Here is a 21,495-nt window from a genome sequence, read left to right on the forward strand (position 1 = left end):
CAATGTTTTAAGGCAGTGGTACCCAACTGGTGGGTTGCAGTCCAAAAGTGGGCCGTGGGTCCATTCTAAATGGACCGCAAGTGATTTGCAAACATGTCAAGTTTCTAAAAAGCACACTTTATTGTAAAGCACAGTGCATCCTGGCACAGGGCTTTTATTTTGAAGTTTACTTTCCTGCTGTAGAATGAGACAGTTTTACTATCTAACTATTTTATTGCCCAGTTCTTGGTATTATTTTAAAATGCTGTTTCTTTACAGCATTTTTGACACTGATACTGAAGCAATTATATGCATTTTTTTGTTGCAATGCTATTTCTTCACTAAGTTTTAAGTAACTGCTGTTCATTCTTGCAACACGTTTGAATTTCATGGTGCTCTAAGCCCGTGTGTTGTTTATATATTGTTAAATAAAACTGATTAAGTGGTAATTTCTCTTGTATGTGAAGCATGAATTTATGACTAAGGAAAAATCTGGACCCCATGGCTGGACCGGTTGGGAACCACTGTCTTACGAGGACTCGACTTCACAGGGCATATTCATTCACCTAGTCTGCCCTCTAGCTGTCTTCCACAGAAACACCCCACGGATGTTTCAGCTGCATGTGTCACTTACAACACACCCTTAAATGTTTTAAAAAATAAATAAATAAATAAACAAACGATCAGTCTTTCCTCTTTTCAAGCGATATGGGATCAATGTGGAATTATTGATTGATCGTTTCCAACAAGTGCAAGGTACCATTTATATGCTGAACCCTATGTGCGTGTGTGAAAGAGTGAAAGAGAGAGAAAGGGGGAAGGAGGGGGGACTGTTTAGGTACCAGATGAAAGACGCGAGGTCCTCAGACTGGTCCTGTCTTCCCACAGTGGATGATGCTGTTTTGCGGTCCTCATAGACCCAACTGGCCACTAAAAATGCCCCGAACCATGGGGAAAAAAAGCTTTAGATTTCTACAAGGATAACAAAGTCTTAGATTAGGTTACCAAGGACGCGTAAATTCTTGGCACCGTGCGTAAAAAGATGGAATTGTTTGGATGATATACTCAACAACAACCCGGACTATTTTCTGTAGGTTAATTTCCTGAGAGCTGCTTTGTAAAGCCATTTCTAAAAGCTTAAATCTGAAAATACACCAAAGGTAAGCTACAGAGCCGCTCCCTGATTCAGCACCGGATTGGTTTTGGAGCGCGAGGTACATCAACAAGAGGTACATCACCCGCTCCTATCCTGTCTGAACTGGGCTAAAGTGGGATAAGTGACACATGCATCGATGTAGAGATGCTTTAGAGAAAATACCGTTAAGTTACTCAGTCCGAGTACCGTCACACTTACTCTCCGCCCACAATTGTAAACGCAGCTATACCAACAGCGGTGGTAAAGTTGTCCTGATATGCCTCCCAGCCGCGAAGATGACAGATTTTGCCCACAAATCACAGTTTCAAGGTAACGTTTTGACAGCGGACGGAAACGCCTCCGTGCTCTCCGGTGAACTTCTCACTGACAGAGTGCAAAATGGGACACAACCACCTGTTCTCTGCGAGGACGGCCATCCTTTGTTCGCTGCTCATGTGTCAGTCAGGTAAGCGCTTCTTAAATATTTTAACGACGTCAGTCGACGTCGTAACAGCGCCAAAATATCATGTTTAACGCAGATGTTTGCTAACTGACGACCAGAGCGCTAAAAAACTTTTTTTTTCTCACAGTAATAAGTTCTAAACGTCGAATAAGATTAAAGTTACTCGATTTAAAATACAAGCTTACTTTTCAGTGTCAAAACACCTACCCAATATTTATGTCACCCCGCGCGCAGTCTGTTAACGGCAAACGTTTTCTTAGCTCGTGTATCAGTATGGTTTGCACAGTGTCTGAAAGTAACTAGTTACATCTGATACTCAATTTACAGCACTATTTACACCCCCAAACATTTTCTAAGTCACAATAAAAGTAAAGTGATTCATACTGGTTTTTTTTTTTGGTTTTTTTTTTGGGGGGGGGTACACTTTTGGTATACATAAGGTGCCAGAGTGCATAAAACAGCATCAAAATAGAGCTTGTTTATAAAAAAAGTGTCCCAAAATTCAAGAAATGTCCTAAAATCTGAGAAAGGTCCTAAAAAAACTTGAAACGTCCTAAAATAGCCTACTAGAAACGTCGTGAAATTCTAGAAAGGCTCAAAATCCCAGAAACATCCTAAAATACAAGAAATCCTAGAAACATCCTCAAAATCCTAAAAATGTCCTAAAAGCCGAAAAACGACCTAAAATCTGAGAAACGTCCTAAAAATCTGACAAATGCACTAAAATCCTAGAATTGTCTAAAATCCTTCAAACATGTTATATACTGCCCATATATGGGCAGGTTGAGTATCTTTGTTTTGGAAATGTTATGGACTATTGTTGTGTATAATGAAAGTAATTGTTAAAGTAATCCACTGGAGATAACCTAGGTAACATAACATAACAGCAAATTATTAATAACAATTAATTGTTATTTAATTTAGCTGTGAGATTTTTTGCCCCGAAAAAGCAACATGGTGGCCAATTTATCTTCTGTAGCTGTTGGCTTAGTGTTGCTCTAATATGCATCCATATGTGACATTTTGTTTACGATTTGGTACTCAAAACTTAATGGTACAGCCTAATGTACTCCAAATGCTCTGTGTACTTATACGTTGTAAATGGTCATGAAATTGTTATTCTCAGTCCTGGAAAAAACATGGAAAACTGAATTGAATTGAATTTCTTCCATTAAAATATGTGGGAACCGTAATTAAAGTCAACATTTCTGATGTTATGAATACACTGATGATATGCCTCTAAACCTAATACTTTGTTTTTTAGTGTGTACTTGCACTTTCCTGTTGGCAACATGTAGATTAACCTAATTAATTTTAATTACCCTCATTGTCATTATTATTAGACTTTTTCAACTGGGTACATTTTTCAAGAGGATATACCCGTTTTGTGGACAGTGTCTAAGATGATAATAGTTGATTTCAGTTTGACCTTAAATCAATCAAGCTTGACAGTGGAGGTCTTATATATATATTGTATTGAGTTCTCTCTTAACCCTTTCAAACCTGGATCAGCATCAGTTTTGTTGTGCTGTGTACCAGACCCTTTGAAGCAAATTGATTTGCTTTATTTAAAAAATATAGGGAATAAAGGAATGACCAACTTTATAAAAAACGTCTCACAAATTACAAGAAATCAGTAAATGTGACAAGAAAATTACCTAAAAATTAATATTGAAAAAGAATGGGTGTTAATAGAAAAAGACCCAAATAATAGGGATAATATGGAAAAATATCCAGAAAACTATGTTTATTAAACAGGTTTATATTTAAAATTATGTTTGAGGGAAAAAAAGAAATATATCAAAATATATAAAATAAAAACTCTATGTTTTGTTTGTTTTGGGTTTTATTTCCTGCTCAATTTCAGGTAATTTTCTTGTGACATTTAACCAAAATGTTTTGGCACATTTTTGGGCCAAGCCTTGTTAGATTGCTAGTTGCCTTCTCCCCATATTTTTAAAAGAGATTAAACCTATTTGCTCTGCTTTTAAAGAGATGACTCAAAGGAAGGAGGAGTTTTGTGCATAAACTGGGGCTCACTAAGAGGTTTAAGATAACATACGTTGTCTTTTTACTTACGTAAAAGAGGGCTTTTCTGGCCCCTCCCTCCATCTTGACATGCTATAGCAATCAGGTGTGCAGGTGCTTGATCTCGTGCCATCTCATTATGTCACTGAAAGCTTCCTGACCACAATTTTAGCCAGCTCACCGGAAAATTTGTTGCATGTTGTTTTTTAAGTGAACTTTTTACTCTTAAATATTTGACAGCACCAATTTCACGAGAGCGCCCCTGGCTTGAGAAGCTGCTGAGTCGAACATCTGAACTGGTCAGTGTTTCATGCGCCTCGCCAAGGGGTTTGGCCACGGTCCAACACGCGCGGCCCCAGTGTGCTGGATGTTGGAGGTGTCATCTCATTTCAAGTCTCCGCTGGCAGCAGCCTTTGATCTATGGCGCCCAGGAGCGAATTCTTTTTTTTTTTTTTTTTTGAAAGCCCCACATCTGGTCCTTCCCAGATGCACGGACAGATGAACATGCACCGCCCTGACTGTCAGGAGAACAGATAAGAAGTCTCTGGTGCATGCTTGTTTGCCAGAGTGAAATTAGTTCAAGGTGGCAGATGATGAGCCCAAGTGCACCATGGGCAAATTAACTCTGAATTCATACTCTGTACCACATCTACTGCCTCTTTTTCCCCCCAAAAAAACTATTGTTAAAACAATTATGTCTTGCCTAAATTGTCACTTTACATGATATCCACGAGGCAGCTGTGTTACATAGAGGCTTCATCTGCATATTTGTGCAGGTTTTCTTTGTTAAAGACCTTCAAGCCAAAGAATTAGCATATAGGCAATAAATCATTCAAACAGATTTCCCTCAGGTGCTCTCCATGCAACATTAAAGCCCTCACCTGTTTATCCTCCACTGGACTGTCCTACACTTATTGGTCGTAAATACGTGTCAATATGGTCGTCAGGGCAGCAACTCACCCGTGGTCACGTAATGATGTGGCCTTGGCTATAAGCAACCATCAGTGCTGCCAGATGCAGGTGGTCCAAGGTCTGATTTTCAGGTCTTTGATGGATCATTGGGTTGCATTACGCCCTGTCAAACAGAGATCCAGAGGGAGTGGGTGTTAATGGCATGTAAACCCAATGACGTCTCTATTGATTGATTTTTAATAATGACTCTTAAGGTTTGGCTTCCGTGTAAGGCTTTACATCAACACGTCCTTATATTGATCTCGCCAGAGAAGCTGCTATGAGATTTTTGCTTATAACAAAAGTTCTCTTTCTGTACATTTAACAATTATTAAAGTTAATGAAATTGTTAAATAATATTAATAATAAATTACTAACAGGAGAATGAATGACCAATGTAGGTTCACACATACTCTATAATACACTAGAACAGGCCCAATAAAATGGTAGATATTGGCTTATTGCAACATCCCAATTTCCAGAAAAAAATGATTATATTGTGTGTTTTTGCAAATCACATTTGCACATTATTTTGTAACATTTCTCAACATACTGTGTTGAGGGTGTTGTGAGGTTTAGGCACAAAAATCAAATGGTTATGATTAGGAAAAGATTATGTTTTGGCTTTAAACTCCACAATTTGGTGGTACAAAAGCTGCTAGAACAGCAGATAGTATTTTTAAAAACACACAGGTTCCTCGGCTCAAACTCTGACGGGAAACATTGTGAAGAGACATCAAAAAACAACCAGTGTTATTGGTTTTGAACATTGGTCTGCAGTTTGGCAGGCGTCCTGCCTAGATGATGTGACAGCGTGTGATATTGACGTCTTTATGAGATCTACAAGGCTTTCAACTAACTCCAACGTAAATCTGTCCACGTCAGTACTTAACGCTGAGAGTAACTGACATAAAAACCAAAAGTCAGTGTGCTTCAGCCGTGTATTACAGATTCGCTAATGATTGCCCTTTGCATCACTATCAGACGCAGAAGGCCGTGACAAAGCATCGTTATTTGACCACTTGGGAAAGTGTCTTAGTTTTGTATTCATGTTTTGTAGAAAGTCTATCACAGTATGTATTTTTGACCAAAAAACTACTTGATATCGAAACTAGAACAGTATTGTAGGGTTGACTATTGGTGCTGACACAAAATATTTAATGAATGAGATTTTGATAAATAGTCATCAGTAATGAGGGTAAAAGCATATAATACAAATAAAACAGCTATAACAGTCTGGTAAGTTCAGTTCACTTAACTGTTATTCAACCTTTAAAGCCAGGAAAACACAAGATTACGGCATTACTTTATCCCAAATTTAAGATGATATTTAGTCTCATATTATTATTAGGGGTCAACAGATTACTGGCCTAGACGATTATTGGAGCCAGTATTGGGTATTTTGCCAATTATCTGTATCAGCATTTTATTTTAGTGATCACTGATAAAATTAATTAAAAAGTGCAAAGAACGTGTCAGCATGGGAAAAACTATTACTCTGTAAAGCCTGAGGGAGCTATTTTTGTTTATTAATTTTTTAGTTAAATTTTCACTGAACTTAATGAACAAAAAGTTGCTGGGAACTTGCTGTATATGATGTTGAAAGTTTCAGTTTTAACATTTGCTAAAGGCATTAAAGCAAAGTTTTGTGTTGGAGCGTGTTACATTCCATATTTTAAATATTGACAGAAATATTTTCATTGTAAATGCATATCGGTTATCAGTCTCATTAGCCACTAGTAATCAGTATTGGCCCTGAAAAAAAATATCAGTTGACCCCTAATTATAATATTTGAAATAATATTAACATATTGCCAGCCGTAGTCATAATATAGTATACACAACTGTACACAAAGTATCGTCACCCTCTGCTTCAACTTAAAACTGTGAGTTAATTGTTTCATGCATCAGCTGTAACGCAGAGTGACAGACAGCTCGACAATAAACACCCTTCACTAGTGAGAAATTAGCTCACCTCCACTTAACACAAGCAGGCAATGATGTGTGTAATTGACTCTGACTACATTGATGAAAGTGGGAGGGGTAATCCCCGAGGGGCAGGATTCCTGTCCATTTCCATGCTATTCATCCTGCAGAAAAATAATACAGTGACTCAGCCTGAGCTTGTACGCATATCTGTCTAGACTGCATATTCAAAATCAATTGGATTAAGCCACGTCTCCTCGTGAAGCTGCACATACATAATAATAACATTTCAGAGATAAAGAGAGGTCGCAGCTGAAATGTTTTCTCCTGCTTCTCCTGCTCACCTCGAGAGGTTTCAGCAGACGACCCACACGAGGGGCTCAGATCAAGACATCAGAAGATTTGCGACGATGTGGAAAAGTCGATAAGACTTTACCAAGAAAGGTCTCAGATGTTAAGAGTCGGCTTCTGTGCTGAAACATGAGACCCTCACCCTCGCTCGCAGAAGCCACAATATCATGGCAGCCTGATTTACTACAGTTTGTTAAGTGAGGATTAGAGAAGACACGGATGAGAGAACATGGATGTGATCCCTGTATTCTCTGCCTCTGTCCTTTTCCACAGTGCTCACACAACATGTTTTCATTACCATACCATTAAATATTAACCGCTGAATGCCAACAAAATAGTTAAAAAAGTCCAGATGACCTTGATGTCAAAAGAACATCTGTAGCATCATCAGTTACTTTAGTTTCATATAAGCTTATTAAAATCTTGAAAGACTTCATATTGCAGTTCCAAGAAATATTTAATGGATTTTTTAAAATAAATATTTAAATTTTAAAAAAAAGAAAAGATGGATGTTAAGTTTAATAGAATTTCATTTGCACAGTGTTAAATAAATGTGACCAATTTATATATATTTCATTACTCTCATATCATATCTGTCCTCTATGAATGTTTGACGTTTAAAAGAGAGAAGTTACTTTTTAAACTAAAAGAAATAATTTATTCGCAGTTCTCTGTCATGAGAAGACCCACTCGCACGCCGAGGATGAACTCTTCAAGACGCTGTTCGCTGGTTACAACAAGTGGTCGAGACCCGTGCCAAACATTTCCGATGTGGTCATCGTCAAGTTCGGACTGTCCATAGCTCAGCTCATTGATGTGGTGAGTCGTAAGGCATTTTTGCCGTATTTATATATGTTATAAACAAAGTAAAAGATGTAATATTTAAAGAGACAGTTCAAATCTATCAAAAAATCAAAAATGCATGTCACACACGCATTTTTTCTTAGTTTTAGTTCTTATTTATCAATCTAGACAGTTTTGGTGTGAGTTGCCGAGTGTTTGAGATATTGGCCGTAGAGATGTCTGCCTTCTCTCCACTTTAATGGAACCAGATGGCACTCAGCTTGGCAGACAGCAATGTCTCTTTCCAGAAATCATGATCTGGTTACTCAAGATAATCTATGGGGAAAATGCCTTTTTTGGGCCACGGGGGATTTTTCCTTGCCATAACGCAAGTGGCCACTGGGAAAAACTGGCTACAAGGCTGAGCAGGTTCCTGGTCTGTCTTGTAAGACCAGTTTCCATCGCACCTTGGGTTTTGAAGTGTGAAGTAGGTGGCCGGTGACAGGTTTATACCCCCACTCCACATCCTCTGAGCTAGACTTTCCCTACACTGCCATAAACTGACACCGCAACTTTAAACGTCTTTACAGTTATACACTATATGTGTTTTCAGCAGTTCAGTATGTTTTTTGCATTTTTTTCCATATACAGAAGCAAAAATAAACTTCGGAAAACTAGATTATGCTCCCTCTGCCCTGTCACAGGCAAAGCTGTTAACAGAACACTTCACATCCATCAAGTTATTGAAGTAAAGTTGCTGCAAGCTATATTTGGGTTTGCTTTGACAAACCTCCAAGAACTCACATATTCCTCTGGCCTGAGTTGACAGCCTTAACTCTCTCGCTCTCTCTCTCTGTCTATCTGCAAGGATGAGAAGAACCAAATGATGACAACCAACGTGTGGCTTAAACAGGTCAGAAAAATGTGTGTCAGTGTTGATTTATTATTGAGATTTTATTTCCTCAGAGGGACTCTGGTGATGTAAAATGTTAAGAATATGAAAAGCTACTTCTGCAGCACTCATTTCACAGCGTTCATGAGGAACTGAAAGACTTTCATGACAATAAGGGTCATAGCTCTAAAAATCAAACAAACATGTTTTTATCCCTCAGGAGTGGAATGACTACAAACTTCGCTGGAGACCATCAGACTACGACAACGTGACGTCAATAAGAGTGCCGTCAGAACTCATCTGGGTGCCAGACATCGTCCTCTATAACAAGTTAGTGTGATATGAGACTTATGTTGGCTTTTTAGTAAACGATTTTTCAAGCGATTTTACTCTTGCAGACAAATTTACATTGTTGGAATGAAATGTCATTGTGCATTAATCAGCATTCAAACAAATGTAAATGCATCCCAGCTGGCTGAAAGGCTAGTTTTTTATTTGCAGTTTCCTCGCCTGATGTTCTGAGGTATTTTAGAATAATATAAAAATAATACGAAATGTACAATAGTTGAAAATGTACAACATCTTGGTAAAAAAAAAAAAAAAAACACATGCAATACAGATGTAAGGTGGTCATAAAACTTAGTCCGAGCTGTCTGAAGTCAGTCTTTTTCTCGTCTTGACATGACAGTAAAATCAATCATGTTTAATATTATTAACTTATTATTGTGTTTTTGGTCTTGGCTCATGCACAAAGTGCAGTTCCATGACGTGGACATTGTTAACAACCAATAGCTGCACTCTCTCCAGCACCAACAGGAAACAGCAAACCAAGCAGACTGTAAACATGGAGGGGCAACAATGAGAAGTTTTGGTTCTGTTGTACTGTGGAAAAGGAGGAGAAACTGGTGGAGTTGTGGAGTGAACAAAAGTTGGCGTTTAATTCAGCGTCAATCTGATCCACCAAGCAGCACTTATTTTAATGAGAAATCTTTATTTCTGAAACGCTTTTCCTCTCATTTCCACAGTCCTCTCCCACCGAAATGACAAAGCCAACCAATGGAGCGAATTAAGGGAACAAAATGCAAAGAGTAAAGTTTGAGCGCAAATAGTTTATCTATATGGACCATATTAATGCCGAACTGACAGGAGTTCTGTCCACATATGAGACTTTTATGTTGTGTTCCGAGTTTTATCTGTTTTTGCAGACATGTAAGGAATTGTTACAATGTCATATTTCTTAAACGGAGTTTGGTGTACGTTTTCCACCAGGAGCAGGATGGGGGAAAAAATTAATCTAGTTATAATCTTGCAAATAGTGACCTTGCAGTATCCCCAGTCTTTGCAAAACATTACAGTCTGTGTCTAAAAACTCTCTTTAGATGTCATTTTTTAATGTTGTGTTATGCCTATCATACACCAGGAGACTTTTATTGAATCCGTTTCATGATCAGGTCAAATCAAATATTTCTCTTCTGCATTGAAAAGGTAATAGAAATTTTAGAGCAATACTGAACTTATCACTTGATAACATTAGACAATGGGTGATTTAACAGACACCCATACAATGATAAATTGGTTCAAATTGATGCCGCTTTACTGGATGGTGTATGGTATGAAAATGGCGCCATCTAGTGAGGCATTTTGCTCCTCTGTTAAATTTCTACACCTTCATATTTCAAAACACAGGCAAAATATTATATCAATTAAACCTTCCTCTCTCCTATTTAAGCAAAGATGTTAAGCATTCCTATTAACTGCATTTGAATTGTGCATCTTTGTCCATGTATGTTGATACAGAATATTTATTTCAGAATAAGACAATCTTCATACATGTATTGCTTTGGTGTGAATCTATTGTGAAACCGCTCTTTTCTCCTTAATCCACCGTGTGGAGATGAAACCGAGAGAGTAGATGATGGAGTTCTGCTCCATCGAGCCAGTGTGATCACAATCTCTGAGCAAAATTTTAAAAAAGGTGCGAAAGTGATGAAATGATAACGACTTCATTACACTTTAGCAGAGCTATCATCACCATTACAGCAGAGAATGGAGGAGAGATGACTGGAGAAGATTATTATTGGGATATCATCATAATTTTGTTTTTTAAAGTAAGGCACTAGACGATGGATATGATTGTTAGTCTGCTATTTTAGTCTCTGATATTTAAAGAGATAGTTCGCCCTATATTTTTCCTCTTACCTGTAGTGCTGTTTATCAGTGTAGATTATTTTGGTGTAGAGTGTTGGAGATATCTGCTGCAGAGATGTCTGCCTTCTCTCCAATATAATGGAACTAGATGGCACATGGCTTGTGATGCTGAAAATCCAAGAAAAAAAAAACATTTAAAAGCTCAACATCAATGTCTCTTACCAGAAATCATGACCCGATTACTCAAGATAATCCACAGATTTTGTTGGGTGCAATTTCATGTAGGAACTATTTTCTGTCAGTGGTGGGTGAAATTCTGAAAATCCTTACTGGGAAAAAAGTACAGGTAGTCCTGAAAAAATAACTCAAGTAAAAATGAAAATTAGTATCTAAGAAACCTACTCAAGTAAAAGCAAGGTAGTAGCTGGAGTACAAATTACTTAAAGTACGATTTACTCTCCAATTAATATTTTTTGGATGTGTGAGTCAGTGCAAAAATAAATAAAAGAAACGCTTGTTTTGATTAGCAGGTCAGCTGATTTAAAATGCAAAAAAAGCCCATATAATTGAGATATGTTTTCCACTCTCTCCATCTCTTCCTTATCATAACATCGAAGAAAAACATTATTTAAAAAATTGACATAATTAACGTCAGCTTGCAGTTTACTTCAATCTACTTGCTGAGGTTAGAAGCGTTTTTAAAAGCGCATATTTCAGTGATTTTTGGAAAGCACAGTAATCACGTCATCATGAAACTGTCTTTTTTTTAGATTTTGGTGTAAAAAAGTGTAGCCAGATGAGGTCAGGGGTTTGTCGCAGAGCTGCCTCTTGTTCTGGGTTTTGCTCCATCATCATTGCATCGTGATCAAAAGAAAGGCGGCGCTTCATTTTATTCCAAGCAGCTCGAAACTTGCTCGAAGCAAATGGAGTAGCTCCTCACACACTCAGTCCCCGTAGTTAGAGCATGCTGCCTTTAAAGAAGGCATGAATGGTAAAAAGAAGACTTAAAAAGACATTTACTGGCTCAAATAACATATTTGAGTAAAGAGTAGAAACAGGACCATTAAAACTACTTATTCCTTCAAAAATAGACTGTTTTATTCCTGTGCATCACTCCTGACAACCTTATCACGACTTAGAGGTTCTCTCAAACACTCGGCAACTCACACGAAAACTATCGACATTTATCAATAATAGGGAATAGGAAAAATGTATTTTAGATTTTGGGGTGGAGGCACGGTCGTGTAGTGGTTAGCACTGTCGCCTGAGGATCTCAGGTACGAATCCACGCTGGGGCAGCGCTCGAATCTTGGATGGGTGGTGCGTGGGTTTTCTCCAGGTTCTCCGGCTTCCTCCCACATTCCAAAGACATGCGGGTTAACTGGTGACTTTAAACTGTCTGAAGGTGTGATTGTGAGCTTGAATGGTTGTCTGTCTCTATGTGTCAGCCTGGTGACCTGTCCACGGTGTACCCCACCTTTCGCCCAATGGCAGCTGCGAGCTCCAGCTCCTGCAACCCTTGGGAGATAAGTTACAGCTAATGAGTGAATGAATGATCTGGGGGTGTCCCTTTAAAACTGATGTCTCACATCTGTATGCTTCCATCACTCATTTGACAATTTCTTCTCTTCCAGCGCTGATGGCGAGTTTGCTGTGACCCACATGACGAAGGCTCACCTTTTCTACACCGGTAAAATCCGCTGGGTCCCTCCTGCCATTTACAAAAGCTCCTGCAGCATCGACGTCACCTTTTTCCCGTTCGATCAACAGAACTGTAAAATGAAATTTGGCTCCTGGACGTACGACAAGGCCAAGATCGACCTGGAGAAAATTGAAAACACGGTGGACCTAAACAATTACTGGGAAAGCGGCGAATGGGCCATCATCAACGCTGTGGGGACGTACAACACAAAGAAGTACGACTGCTGCCATGAGATCTACCCAGACATCACCTACTTCTTCATCATCCGGAGGCTTCCCTTGTTTTACACCATCAACCTCATCATCCCGTGTTTGCTCATCTCCTGCCTCACCGTTCTGGTTTTCTATCTGCCCTCAGACTGTGGCGAGAAGATCACGCTGTGCATCTCTGTGCTGCTGTCTCTCACTGTCTTCCTCCTCCTCATCACTGAGATCATACCGTCCACATCCCTCGTCATCCCGCTCATCGGCGAGTACCTCCTCTTCACTATGATTTTCGTCACCCTCTCCATCGTCATCACCGTCTTTGTGCTCAACGTGCACCACCGCTCTCCCAGCACTCACAAGATGCCCCGCTGGGTCCACTCCGTCTTCCTGGACTTGATCCCACGGTGGTTGTTCATGCGACGGCCTGCGCCAGATGGCCGACGTCGCAGGCTGTTGCTGCTGCAACAGGAAGCAGCGCTGGAGCAGCGGCAGTGCCGGATATCTGGGTACAAATCTGGAAACTGCCTCAGCACCTCGGCGAACTGGTTAAGGGACGGGACAACATCAGAAGACCCCGAGAGAAGCTCTTATGAGGATTTAGAGCTGGGAACTCTGACGTCATATTTCTCCTTCCGCCCTCCTTCGCCTAGACCGCCAGGGTCGACCCCGCCGCCACAGCAGAAAAACCCACAGAACAGCCTGAACCGACAGGAAACGGCTGCAGGGACGAACAGACATTTAACAGGGGCCAGAGTCAATCCCACTAAGAGGTCAATCAAAGCTGATAATTCAGTATCAGACTCAACATTCTTGCTTTCACCAAGCGTTATACGCGCTCTGGAAGGGGTGCACTACATCGCAGACCATCTGAGGGCGGAGGACGCCGACTTCAGTGTGAGTATTAATAAAATTTTCATAGTTCACACACAAAATGACCTTTTGTATGTCAGTCAGGGTTCTCGCGGTTCCTTAAAAAGGCATAGAATTTATTTATCTAAAAATAAGGCCTCAACTGGTATAAAATTGACTTAAATTAAATTTTCAAAAGTCTAAAAATGCTCAGACATGGGAGGTAGGATTTCATTTTTCATTTTTTTCTGAGACTGCATTGTAAAATGTCAAAATAATTTATAACATCTATTGTTTGTTAAAATAGTTTAATAAATTAATTTTTTAAACTCATCATGAGCAGTGGAATCTCACATGCAGATTGAGAAACACAAATCACCCAGAAAACTGGACAGAAATGCCAGATATTCCCACTTCTGTTAGTAAACCAAATAGATACTTTAATGATAACAATATATGTTCATTGTCTTACATGTGTTCCACCCTAAAAAGGGTTGGGATTTTTTTTCAACATTTGACATAATCTAACTTTTTCACTGGCCAAAAAGTCATGTTTTATGTTACAATAAACATTTGGGCGAAATAAAATTTTTGTTATTAGAAAACTGGTCTTATACTTAAATCTGAGTGGGATTTAAAAAAAGTTAAAATGTTTTAAATCCATCTTGCCTTCAGCTGCAGGAACCCTGTCAGTTGCTCACCCAGTGTGCAGCAGCCTTTTGTCCCTCTTTGTGGTTGCTGATGATTGCTGTTCGGCTTTGAGCAGCAAAAACAGGAAAAGAGTGACATCCAAAACTGAGGTGAAGGTTTAACTTAAAATGAAGCTATTTGAGACTCCAGGTTCTTTAAATAAAAGGTAGTATAAGCATGAAATCAAAAGACAAGGCAGCAACAAAGAGCAGACGTTACAGGCAGTGCGCCTCCAATCAGCAGCACCTGGACGTCCTTTGGCTTCTATCCCCCATCAGCACACTGCAGGCCTGCAGAGGGCAGCGAAAAACACAGCGGCAAGAAAAGGAGAGCTGACTTCTACACTGTGGTACCTTGAATTTGTGAAGAAAACTTTGTTTTTCTTGCATGTTTTTGAATTAGTCAGTCAGTCATTTTCTGTAATGGTCCTCGTAAGGGTCACAGGGGGGGGCTGGAGCCAATCCCAGCTGTCATCGGGCAGAAGGTGGGGTACACCCTGGACAGTTCGCCAGACCATCGCAGGGCCGACACATATAGACAAACAACCATACACACTCACAGTCACACCTAAGGGCAATTTAGAGTCACCAAATAACCTGCACAGAAGGGCCCCCGCCTGGAACCCTGAACCCTGCTCCAACTGGGATTTGAACCAGGGCCCCTCTTGCTGTGAGGCAACAGTGCTAACCACAAAGCCACTGTGCCGCCCTGGTTTTGAATTAAAAAGAAAAAAAGAAAATTCTTGATACATTTTAGCAAAGAGGGATCTTGTTTAACAACAGCAAAACTATATTTTTGAATTCTTCGTTCACTTTAGGGTTATGCGATAAAGTTTTTGGGGGTTTTTTTTCCAAAAATTCGATTTGACATGGGGTGAGTCCTTGATTTTTAAAACACTTTTACTTAGCTCAAGGAAACTTATGCTAGCATAAAACCATCATTGATCAAAAATCAATTATAGAAAAAGACATAATTGATCCTATATGCAGTTCGAGGTGTCCTGTCATCAGTTTTACAGATGTCTTGTGGTCTAAGGCGAAAATGTTTTTTGAGTGAAGCTATATAGCAGAGTTTCAGGAGCAGGACCACACTTCTACCGCACCTCTTCCGGCTTAAATACCCTCCTAACCCGATCTCCCCCTTTCCTTCTCGTTATTCTGCACGAGCGCGTACCGACACACCACGTAGCGTTTCGCTCTCGGTCGACTGCGGCTCGCTCACTCACCCCTATTATGGATCCTGTCTCTCTGTCCCTGTCGGATGGCGACCTGTTCGGTCGAAGCCGTGACCATGGCCCTCACCGTCTCCATCTGGCCGCGCAGGCGTCCTCAGGGTCCGACGCCGACAACTTCTCTGTCGCGTCCGTGCTGGAGACGCCGACCTCGGCAGTGCAACCGGCCGCCGGCCCCTCGGTTCCCTTCTTGGTCCATGTTCCACCTGGCTCCTCTCTGCTCACCATAGATGTACGGCTCGGCCAATGGTTCCTCTGCGTCTGCTGGTCCGCCACCCTCAGCGGAAAGAAGAGGACGCGGTCGCCCCCGTGCAGCCCTGCGCCGCCGCGGTTCTCCTACTCCATCGCCGCGGAGGATACTGGCGGCCTCCCGCCGATGTCTCGACTCTGCCGGCTCGGCGGCTCGCCGTCGAGCGATGTGCGCTGGAGCGAGGCGTCACCACGCTCCAGCGAGGTCTCCCGATTGCCGGCCGCCTTCGAAGACCGGGGAATACTGTTTTGCAGAACTGACAACAAGCTTTTTGACATCCTGACATCTGAGTGCCGCTCTGTCAACATCGGCGCTCTTCCGGGAGACGTCATCGCGGCGGCTCCCGTCGTGCGCCATGACGTCAGTACCTCTGTTAAAGGGCCGGTTCGTCTTCAACCACTTCCGGCGGACCGTGCTGAATAGGAAGCGGGGACATGCTGCCTCTGGCGTGTCAAGTCAAGTCGGTTTTATTTGTAGAGCCCATTTTCACAAAACATGGTTTGCCTCAGTGGGCTGTACGGTTTACGACATCCCTCTGCCCTTAGTCCCTCACATCACCCACGGCAAAACCCCCCCAAAAAAAAAAAAAAAAAAAGGAAGAAACCTCAGCAAGAGCGGGGTGCTGGGGCTGCAGCGGTCGCTTCACCTCGGTCCCACCAGCCGCAGAGGTCAGGTTTGCCTGATGCGTCTGATGTGTCATGGCACCCTCCCACTCCCACCAGCTCACCTGACCTGGGATTCTCGACGCTGTGTTGCCTGCACCCTTGACTGTTCTCCCTCCTCAATTTGAGCAGCCCACTCGTGTTGGACCGCCTGGCACCGGGATGCCAGCGCCACTTCCTGCTCTCCCCGGCCATCCATAGCAGCTCTGTACCCTTGGAGCACCTGGCACCGGGCTGCCGGTGCCCTCTACTGCTCAACCTCAGCAACTGCAGCATTCGTTTCTTGATGGAATTTCTGGCACCGGGGTATCGGTGCCCTCGGCCGCGCATGCTCGACAATCGCACCACTTCGCTCTCGCTGGGGCTTCTGGCACCGGGGTGCCGCTGCCCCCAGTTGTACGTTCACAGTGACTTTGACAGTTCGCTCTCGTTGGAGCTTCTGGCACCAAGATGCCGCGCCCCCGGCTGTACAACCTCGCCCACTGCGCCGTTTCCCTTTTCTTGAGGCATCTGGCACCGGGCTGCCAGTGCCCTCTACTGCTTAACATCGACGCCTGCAGCGGTTTCGCTCTTGCTGGGGAGTCTGGCATTGGGATGCCATTGCCCCCGGCCGTGCACGCTCGGCAACCAAACCACTTAGCTCTCGCTGGGGCATCTGGCACAGAGATGTTGGGGGCCCCCAGATGTACGACATTGGCTACTGCACCGGTTCGCTCTCCTTGGGGCTTTTGGCACCAGGCTGCCAGTGCCCTCTACTGCTTACCCTCGAAGCCTGCATCCGCATTGTTCCCCAGGGAAGGGCTTCCTTTCTCATCTGTTGCCTGTCGCTTCTTCCGTCCCGTCGCTCATAGCCTCCATCTCTCTCGTTGCGCCCAGCCGCGGCGAGCTCTGGTTCTGGCTCCGTCTGCTTGGCGATTGGAACGAATCTCCTTCTTTGAGACGATCACCTGTCTCATCCTCAGGACGTCAACCTTTTCGATGACATGGCTCCATCTGCCGTTTTGGGGGTTTTTTTACGATGGAAGATGGTTCGTAGGCAAATGGCCCCAAGAGTTGGAAGGAGACTGCCAGGTCACTTTATCTGCTCTCTTTGAGATCTACCCCATCATCGTCGCCACCATGTTATGGGGCCGTGAATGGAGTCGCCTATCTGTCCTCATCTACTCAGACAATCTCGCAGTAGTTTGACATTATAAATAAAGAAGTTCAGAAGCTTGGCTCCTCATGTAGACGCACACCCGACTCCGGTTCCTCCATATTCGACCTTGCCTTTCAACATCTAAACCCAGCTTTCATGCCCCTGATCTGGAATCTCAGAACGCCATCATCAATAGCCTGTCCCCATGCAACTCTCTCTCCATATCGGTCTGCTTGGAATTATTTCCACAACTTTCACGACATGCATAACATAACTTTTCCTTCATTTGATCTCATCACCTTAACCTGCTTCATCACCCACGCCCATTCTGTCTTGGGAAATTAAAACCCAGACAATCAAAGTCTACCTCAGCGGCATTTCATTCATCTCTAAACTCCTAACCGGTAGTCATAGCCAGCTCATGGTCATCCCCAGATCACCTCACTGCTCAGAGGCCACTCACACTAAGAACCAGCCCAAAATCCTCGTAGACTCCCATTAACCACGGATCTGCTGTCACGCTGTATCCACACCATCGGCTCCAGATATAGCATACCTCACGTCAACCAAACTCTAGAGGCAATGTTCATTCTCGCCTTCTTCCGTTTCCTCAGATGCTCAGAATTCACTGCTTCGACCCTTCGATACGATCCACGTCGGCAGGCCTGCCTCTCGGACCTTTTTTCCCTAACGACACCATAGTTATTCTTAAAAAGAACCAAAACCAACTAATCTAGCCAACCCACTCCCGTCTTCTACTTTAACATTCAATCAGTTCTAAACCCCTTCCTTATTCTCTCCAATTACTTACATTTCCAGACATCACAAAGCAAATCCCAAGATGACCCTCTGTTTGCATCTGAATCCGGCCAGGTGGTTACCGGCTTCTGGTTCCACCAACACTTCCGTCAGGTCCCGTCATTGTCAGGCATCTCTCCCATGCATTACTCCGGACATTCTTTCAGAATCGGAGCTGCCACCTCGGCTTCCCGCAGCGGTATACACACTTATATAACACTTCATTCAGATCATGGGCAGATGGTCCTCCCAAGCTTATCACCGTTACGTCCGTTCCGACCTAAGAGATCTCAAATCGGCTTTTTCCTGTCTCATATAATGCACGCTTTTGGAGATCTGTCATGCCCGGGAGCCCCGGCGGATTCCCACCGAAGCTTCCCCACACCGCACTCAACCATCCATTCCAATAATTCAACATCAATGTTTATACCAAATCTACATTCACGTCAATAAATTGTTAAAATTGATTCTGATTGAGGTGTGGTCCTTGCTAGTGAATTGTGGGATATTTTTTCATGCAATACTGCCAGTGGTCACCAGGAAAAACTGGCTACAGGGCTGAGCAGCTTTCCCGAGAGGTCTGCATGTTTGCAGGCACCTTTTATAGAGAAAAAGCTAAAAAAAATATTTAAAAAATTGCATAAAAAAAAACAAAAACAGAAAGATAAACGAAAAGAAAAGCATGTTGCAGTACTTGCTTAGAACCAAACAGCAGACACACACAGTTCGAGATCACCTGCGAGTTTGGTGTCTAGCAGCTAAAGAACCTTTTTCCTCAGGAATATTGGACTTACATCATCCAGGTGGCCAGAAACACAACTCCGAATGAACAATAATGTTGCTGCGTATCTTCTAGATGTGTAAGAAACTACAGACATCAGAATAATCTCACTTTTTCCACTTTTCTCACCTAATGTTGCTCTTGATTCCACACAGGTGAAAGAGGATTGGAAGTACGTCGCTATGGTGATTGACCGCATCTTCCTGTGGATGTTCATTATTGTGTGCCTGCTTGGGACCATCGGCCTCTTCCTTCCCCCCTGGCTAGCCGGCATGATCTAGCTCTTGTGAGAAGGTGTGAAAAATTCATAACCACCTCTAGTTAGTGAAGTTTGACACTCAAAATGTAGCTGAACTCTATTTCAAGCCTGGGTCAGTGGCCTCACGAGGCCGCAAATGCTCTTCACACAACACCAAACCAGAAGTTTGCTTATTTTAGATCCTTTTAATGAGTGGAGGCAAAAATCAAAAGGCCATTTTAGGATGTTTCAGACGCAGCTCATCATGTTTTCAGCCTCAGGTGTACTTCCTCAGCCTCACCTGTAAGGTTACTAACATAAGCATGTTAAAAAGCCTACCGTCGGCAATTATTAACATGCTAATGTTCAGCACGACCCGTGATTTTGCATGTTAGCATACTAATGTTAGTGTGTTAACTTGCCAATGTTTGGGACATTGTCTCTTTAGCATGTTCGGGTGACATGTATGGAGTCGGATCACTGTTGATATTAATTAATGCACACAGAAGGATTTACAAATGTTTTTTGTGATTTATACATAAACAGCTCTGGACAAATATAGTTGTATTTAATTGTAAAAATAATCACATAAAAAAACAGGTTCACAACTGTGTTTCTGATGCACACACACATTCCTCATTTTAAGTAAATGTAAACTTGAATCCATGAATATATGTAATTAAAACTGCATTTACAAACTGCTTGTCACGTGTGAACTTCGCTGTACTCTTATGCATTTTCAACACAACCTAGCTAGTGTGAAGTTTGCACGTGAGTAACAGATTTTCATGCAAATAGTCTGTATATTAATGTACCAACAGCCAAATTTGAGGAAAAATGCAAATACTTTTCAGTAAATACTTTTCATTTTTAACCTTTTTTATACAAACAATATGTATGTATATATATATATATATATATATATATATGTACGTGTGTGTGAGTGTATATATATATATATATATATAAAACAACAATTTTTTTGTCCATTGAAAAATATGTGCAGAGGTATTTTATGTATTAAAAACTTACTAAATACATTTGTGAATCTTTCATTAACTCCACCTAAGAAGTTATGTTTTCAGCAGGATGAGCCAAGAAAGAACCTGTTAAATTTTGGAGCGGATCAGAGTAAGGGTGCAGATACAAAAATGATTTTTCACTTGTGTAAACAGTGCAAGATTAACATTGCAGGTCTGCGCTCTCTGGGTGCCCTTCTAGTTAATGTTGACACTGATCTGACGTTATAAAAGTACTTGTTAAAAAGCATGGTATCAGTGTTGAGTAAGCCATTTCAGTAAGGTGATTCATTTTCTCTTTTATTTGAGAAAGTACAATTTTAAATTTCGTAACTTTATTACATTACATTTCCTGGTAACACTGTGATCAGCACTGGCACCGGCACTCACCCCTTTTCCACCAACATGGACCTGGTTCTGTTCCACTTCCCACACCTACTTTGGAACCATTCAAAGCATTCAGACTAAAAAATACATTTGCTCTGAGCCCGTTTATTGGTTCTCAGCCGGACAGATTGAAAAGAGGACGGAGAAGTCAAGTGAGAAATTGTCAGACAAAAAAAGAGCATGCAGTAGTCTCATTAATAGTTGGTCCATGCTTGTTTTTTTGGGTAAAAACATTTGTAATAATAGAAAAAAAATTTGCAGGTAATCAGTGCAATCCTCGATTTTGCTTCTACTGTTTACTTCAGCTTTGCACTTTACTTCACAGCGCCCTCTGTTGATGATACATCCTTGATAATGGTTCTGTGCAAAACTGATAGAAATGTTGGCTGAAAGATAGTAAGAAGGTTTCAGGAATCACGAAGAGAACTGGTTCAAGGACCCCGAGCTAATTTGGTGGAAAAGTGGTGAAAGTGTGGAGGTGTTGTAGCTTTGGAGTCTCAGCACAAGGTGGGCTAAGTCACGGAAAGAATTGTAACTATTTACAGATAAAGTTTAATTACAAGTAAAGTAATGTAATTAGTTTTCCAATTACCAATAAGAAACCACTTTGACAAGTTACTTGCCCAACATTGACAGGAATTCATTTCGAATTCTGTTGAGTGGAAATTTAGATCTGTTGGTGATGCTTGATGAGGGAGGAAAGTTATTCATCTTCTGGGGAGCATTAACCCATTGAAACCTGGGAAAAGTTGCTTAATTTCTTTGAAGCTTGGGATAAAGGAAATGAGCAACTTAAGATCTGAAATTTAGCGAGAAATAAGGAAAAAAAAATATATATATATATATATATGTATATATATATATATACACATATATACATATATATAT

The 21,495-nt window shown here is 41.6% G+C and overlaps 1 protein-coding gene and 1 long non-coding RNA gene across 4 annotated transcripts in view; one reads left to right on the forward strand and one right to left on the reverse strand.

Annotated features, from left to right (window-relative positions):
* LOC121955134 (uncharacterized) overlaps positions 1-14,411 on the reverse strand; it is an 83,097-nt gene extending 68,686 nt beyond the window's left edge. The window contains exons 1-3 of one of the 3 annotated variants that reach the window (XR_015779068.1): positions 14,115-14,392; positions 10,708-10,824; positions 4,566-4,680 (exon numbers count right to left, since the gene is read on the reverse strand). This is a non-coding gene — a long non-coding RNA (uncharacterized LOC121955134). Of the gene's footprint in view, positions 1-4,565; positions 4,681-10,707; positions 10,825-14,114 lie in introns of all 3 variants that reach the window. The other 2 variants (XR_015779069.1, XR_006106604.2) reach the window with 2 other exon arrangements.
* chrna2b (cholinergic receptor, nicotinic, alpha 2b (neuronal)) lies at positions 861-20,086 on the forward strand. Its single transcript, XM_042503196.2, has 6 exons — positions 861-1,580; positions 7,501-7,652; positions 8,485-8,529; positions 8,729-8,838; positions 12,291-13,458; positions 19,119-20,086. The coding sequence occupies exons 1-6, from the start codon at positions 1,514-1,516 to the stop codon at positions 19,242-19,244; spliced, it is 1,668 nt and encodes a 555-aa protein (XP_042359130.2). The 5' UTR covers positions 861-1,513; the 3' UTR covers positions 19,245-20,086.
* Positions 20,087-21,495: the final 1,409 nt, after the last annotated feature.

The sequence above is a fragment of the Plectropomus leopardus genome, chromosome 16 (genome assembly GCF_026936395.1).
Source record: "Plectropomus leopardus strain MGB_pleo_1.0 chromosome 16, ASM2693639v1, whole genome shotgun sequence".
Taxonomy (NCBI): Eukaryota; Metazoa; Chordata; class Actinopteri; order Perciformes; family Serranidae; genus Plectropomus; species Plectropomus leopardus.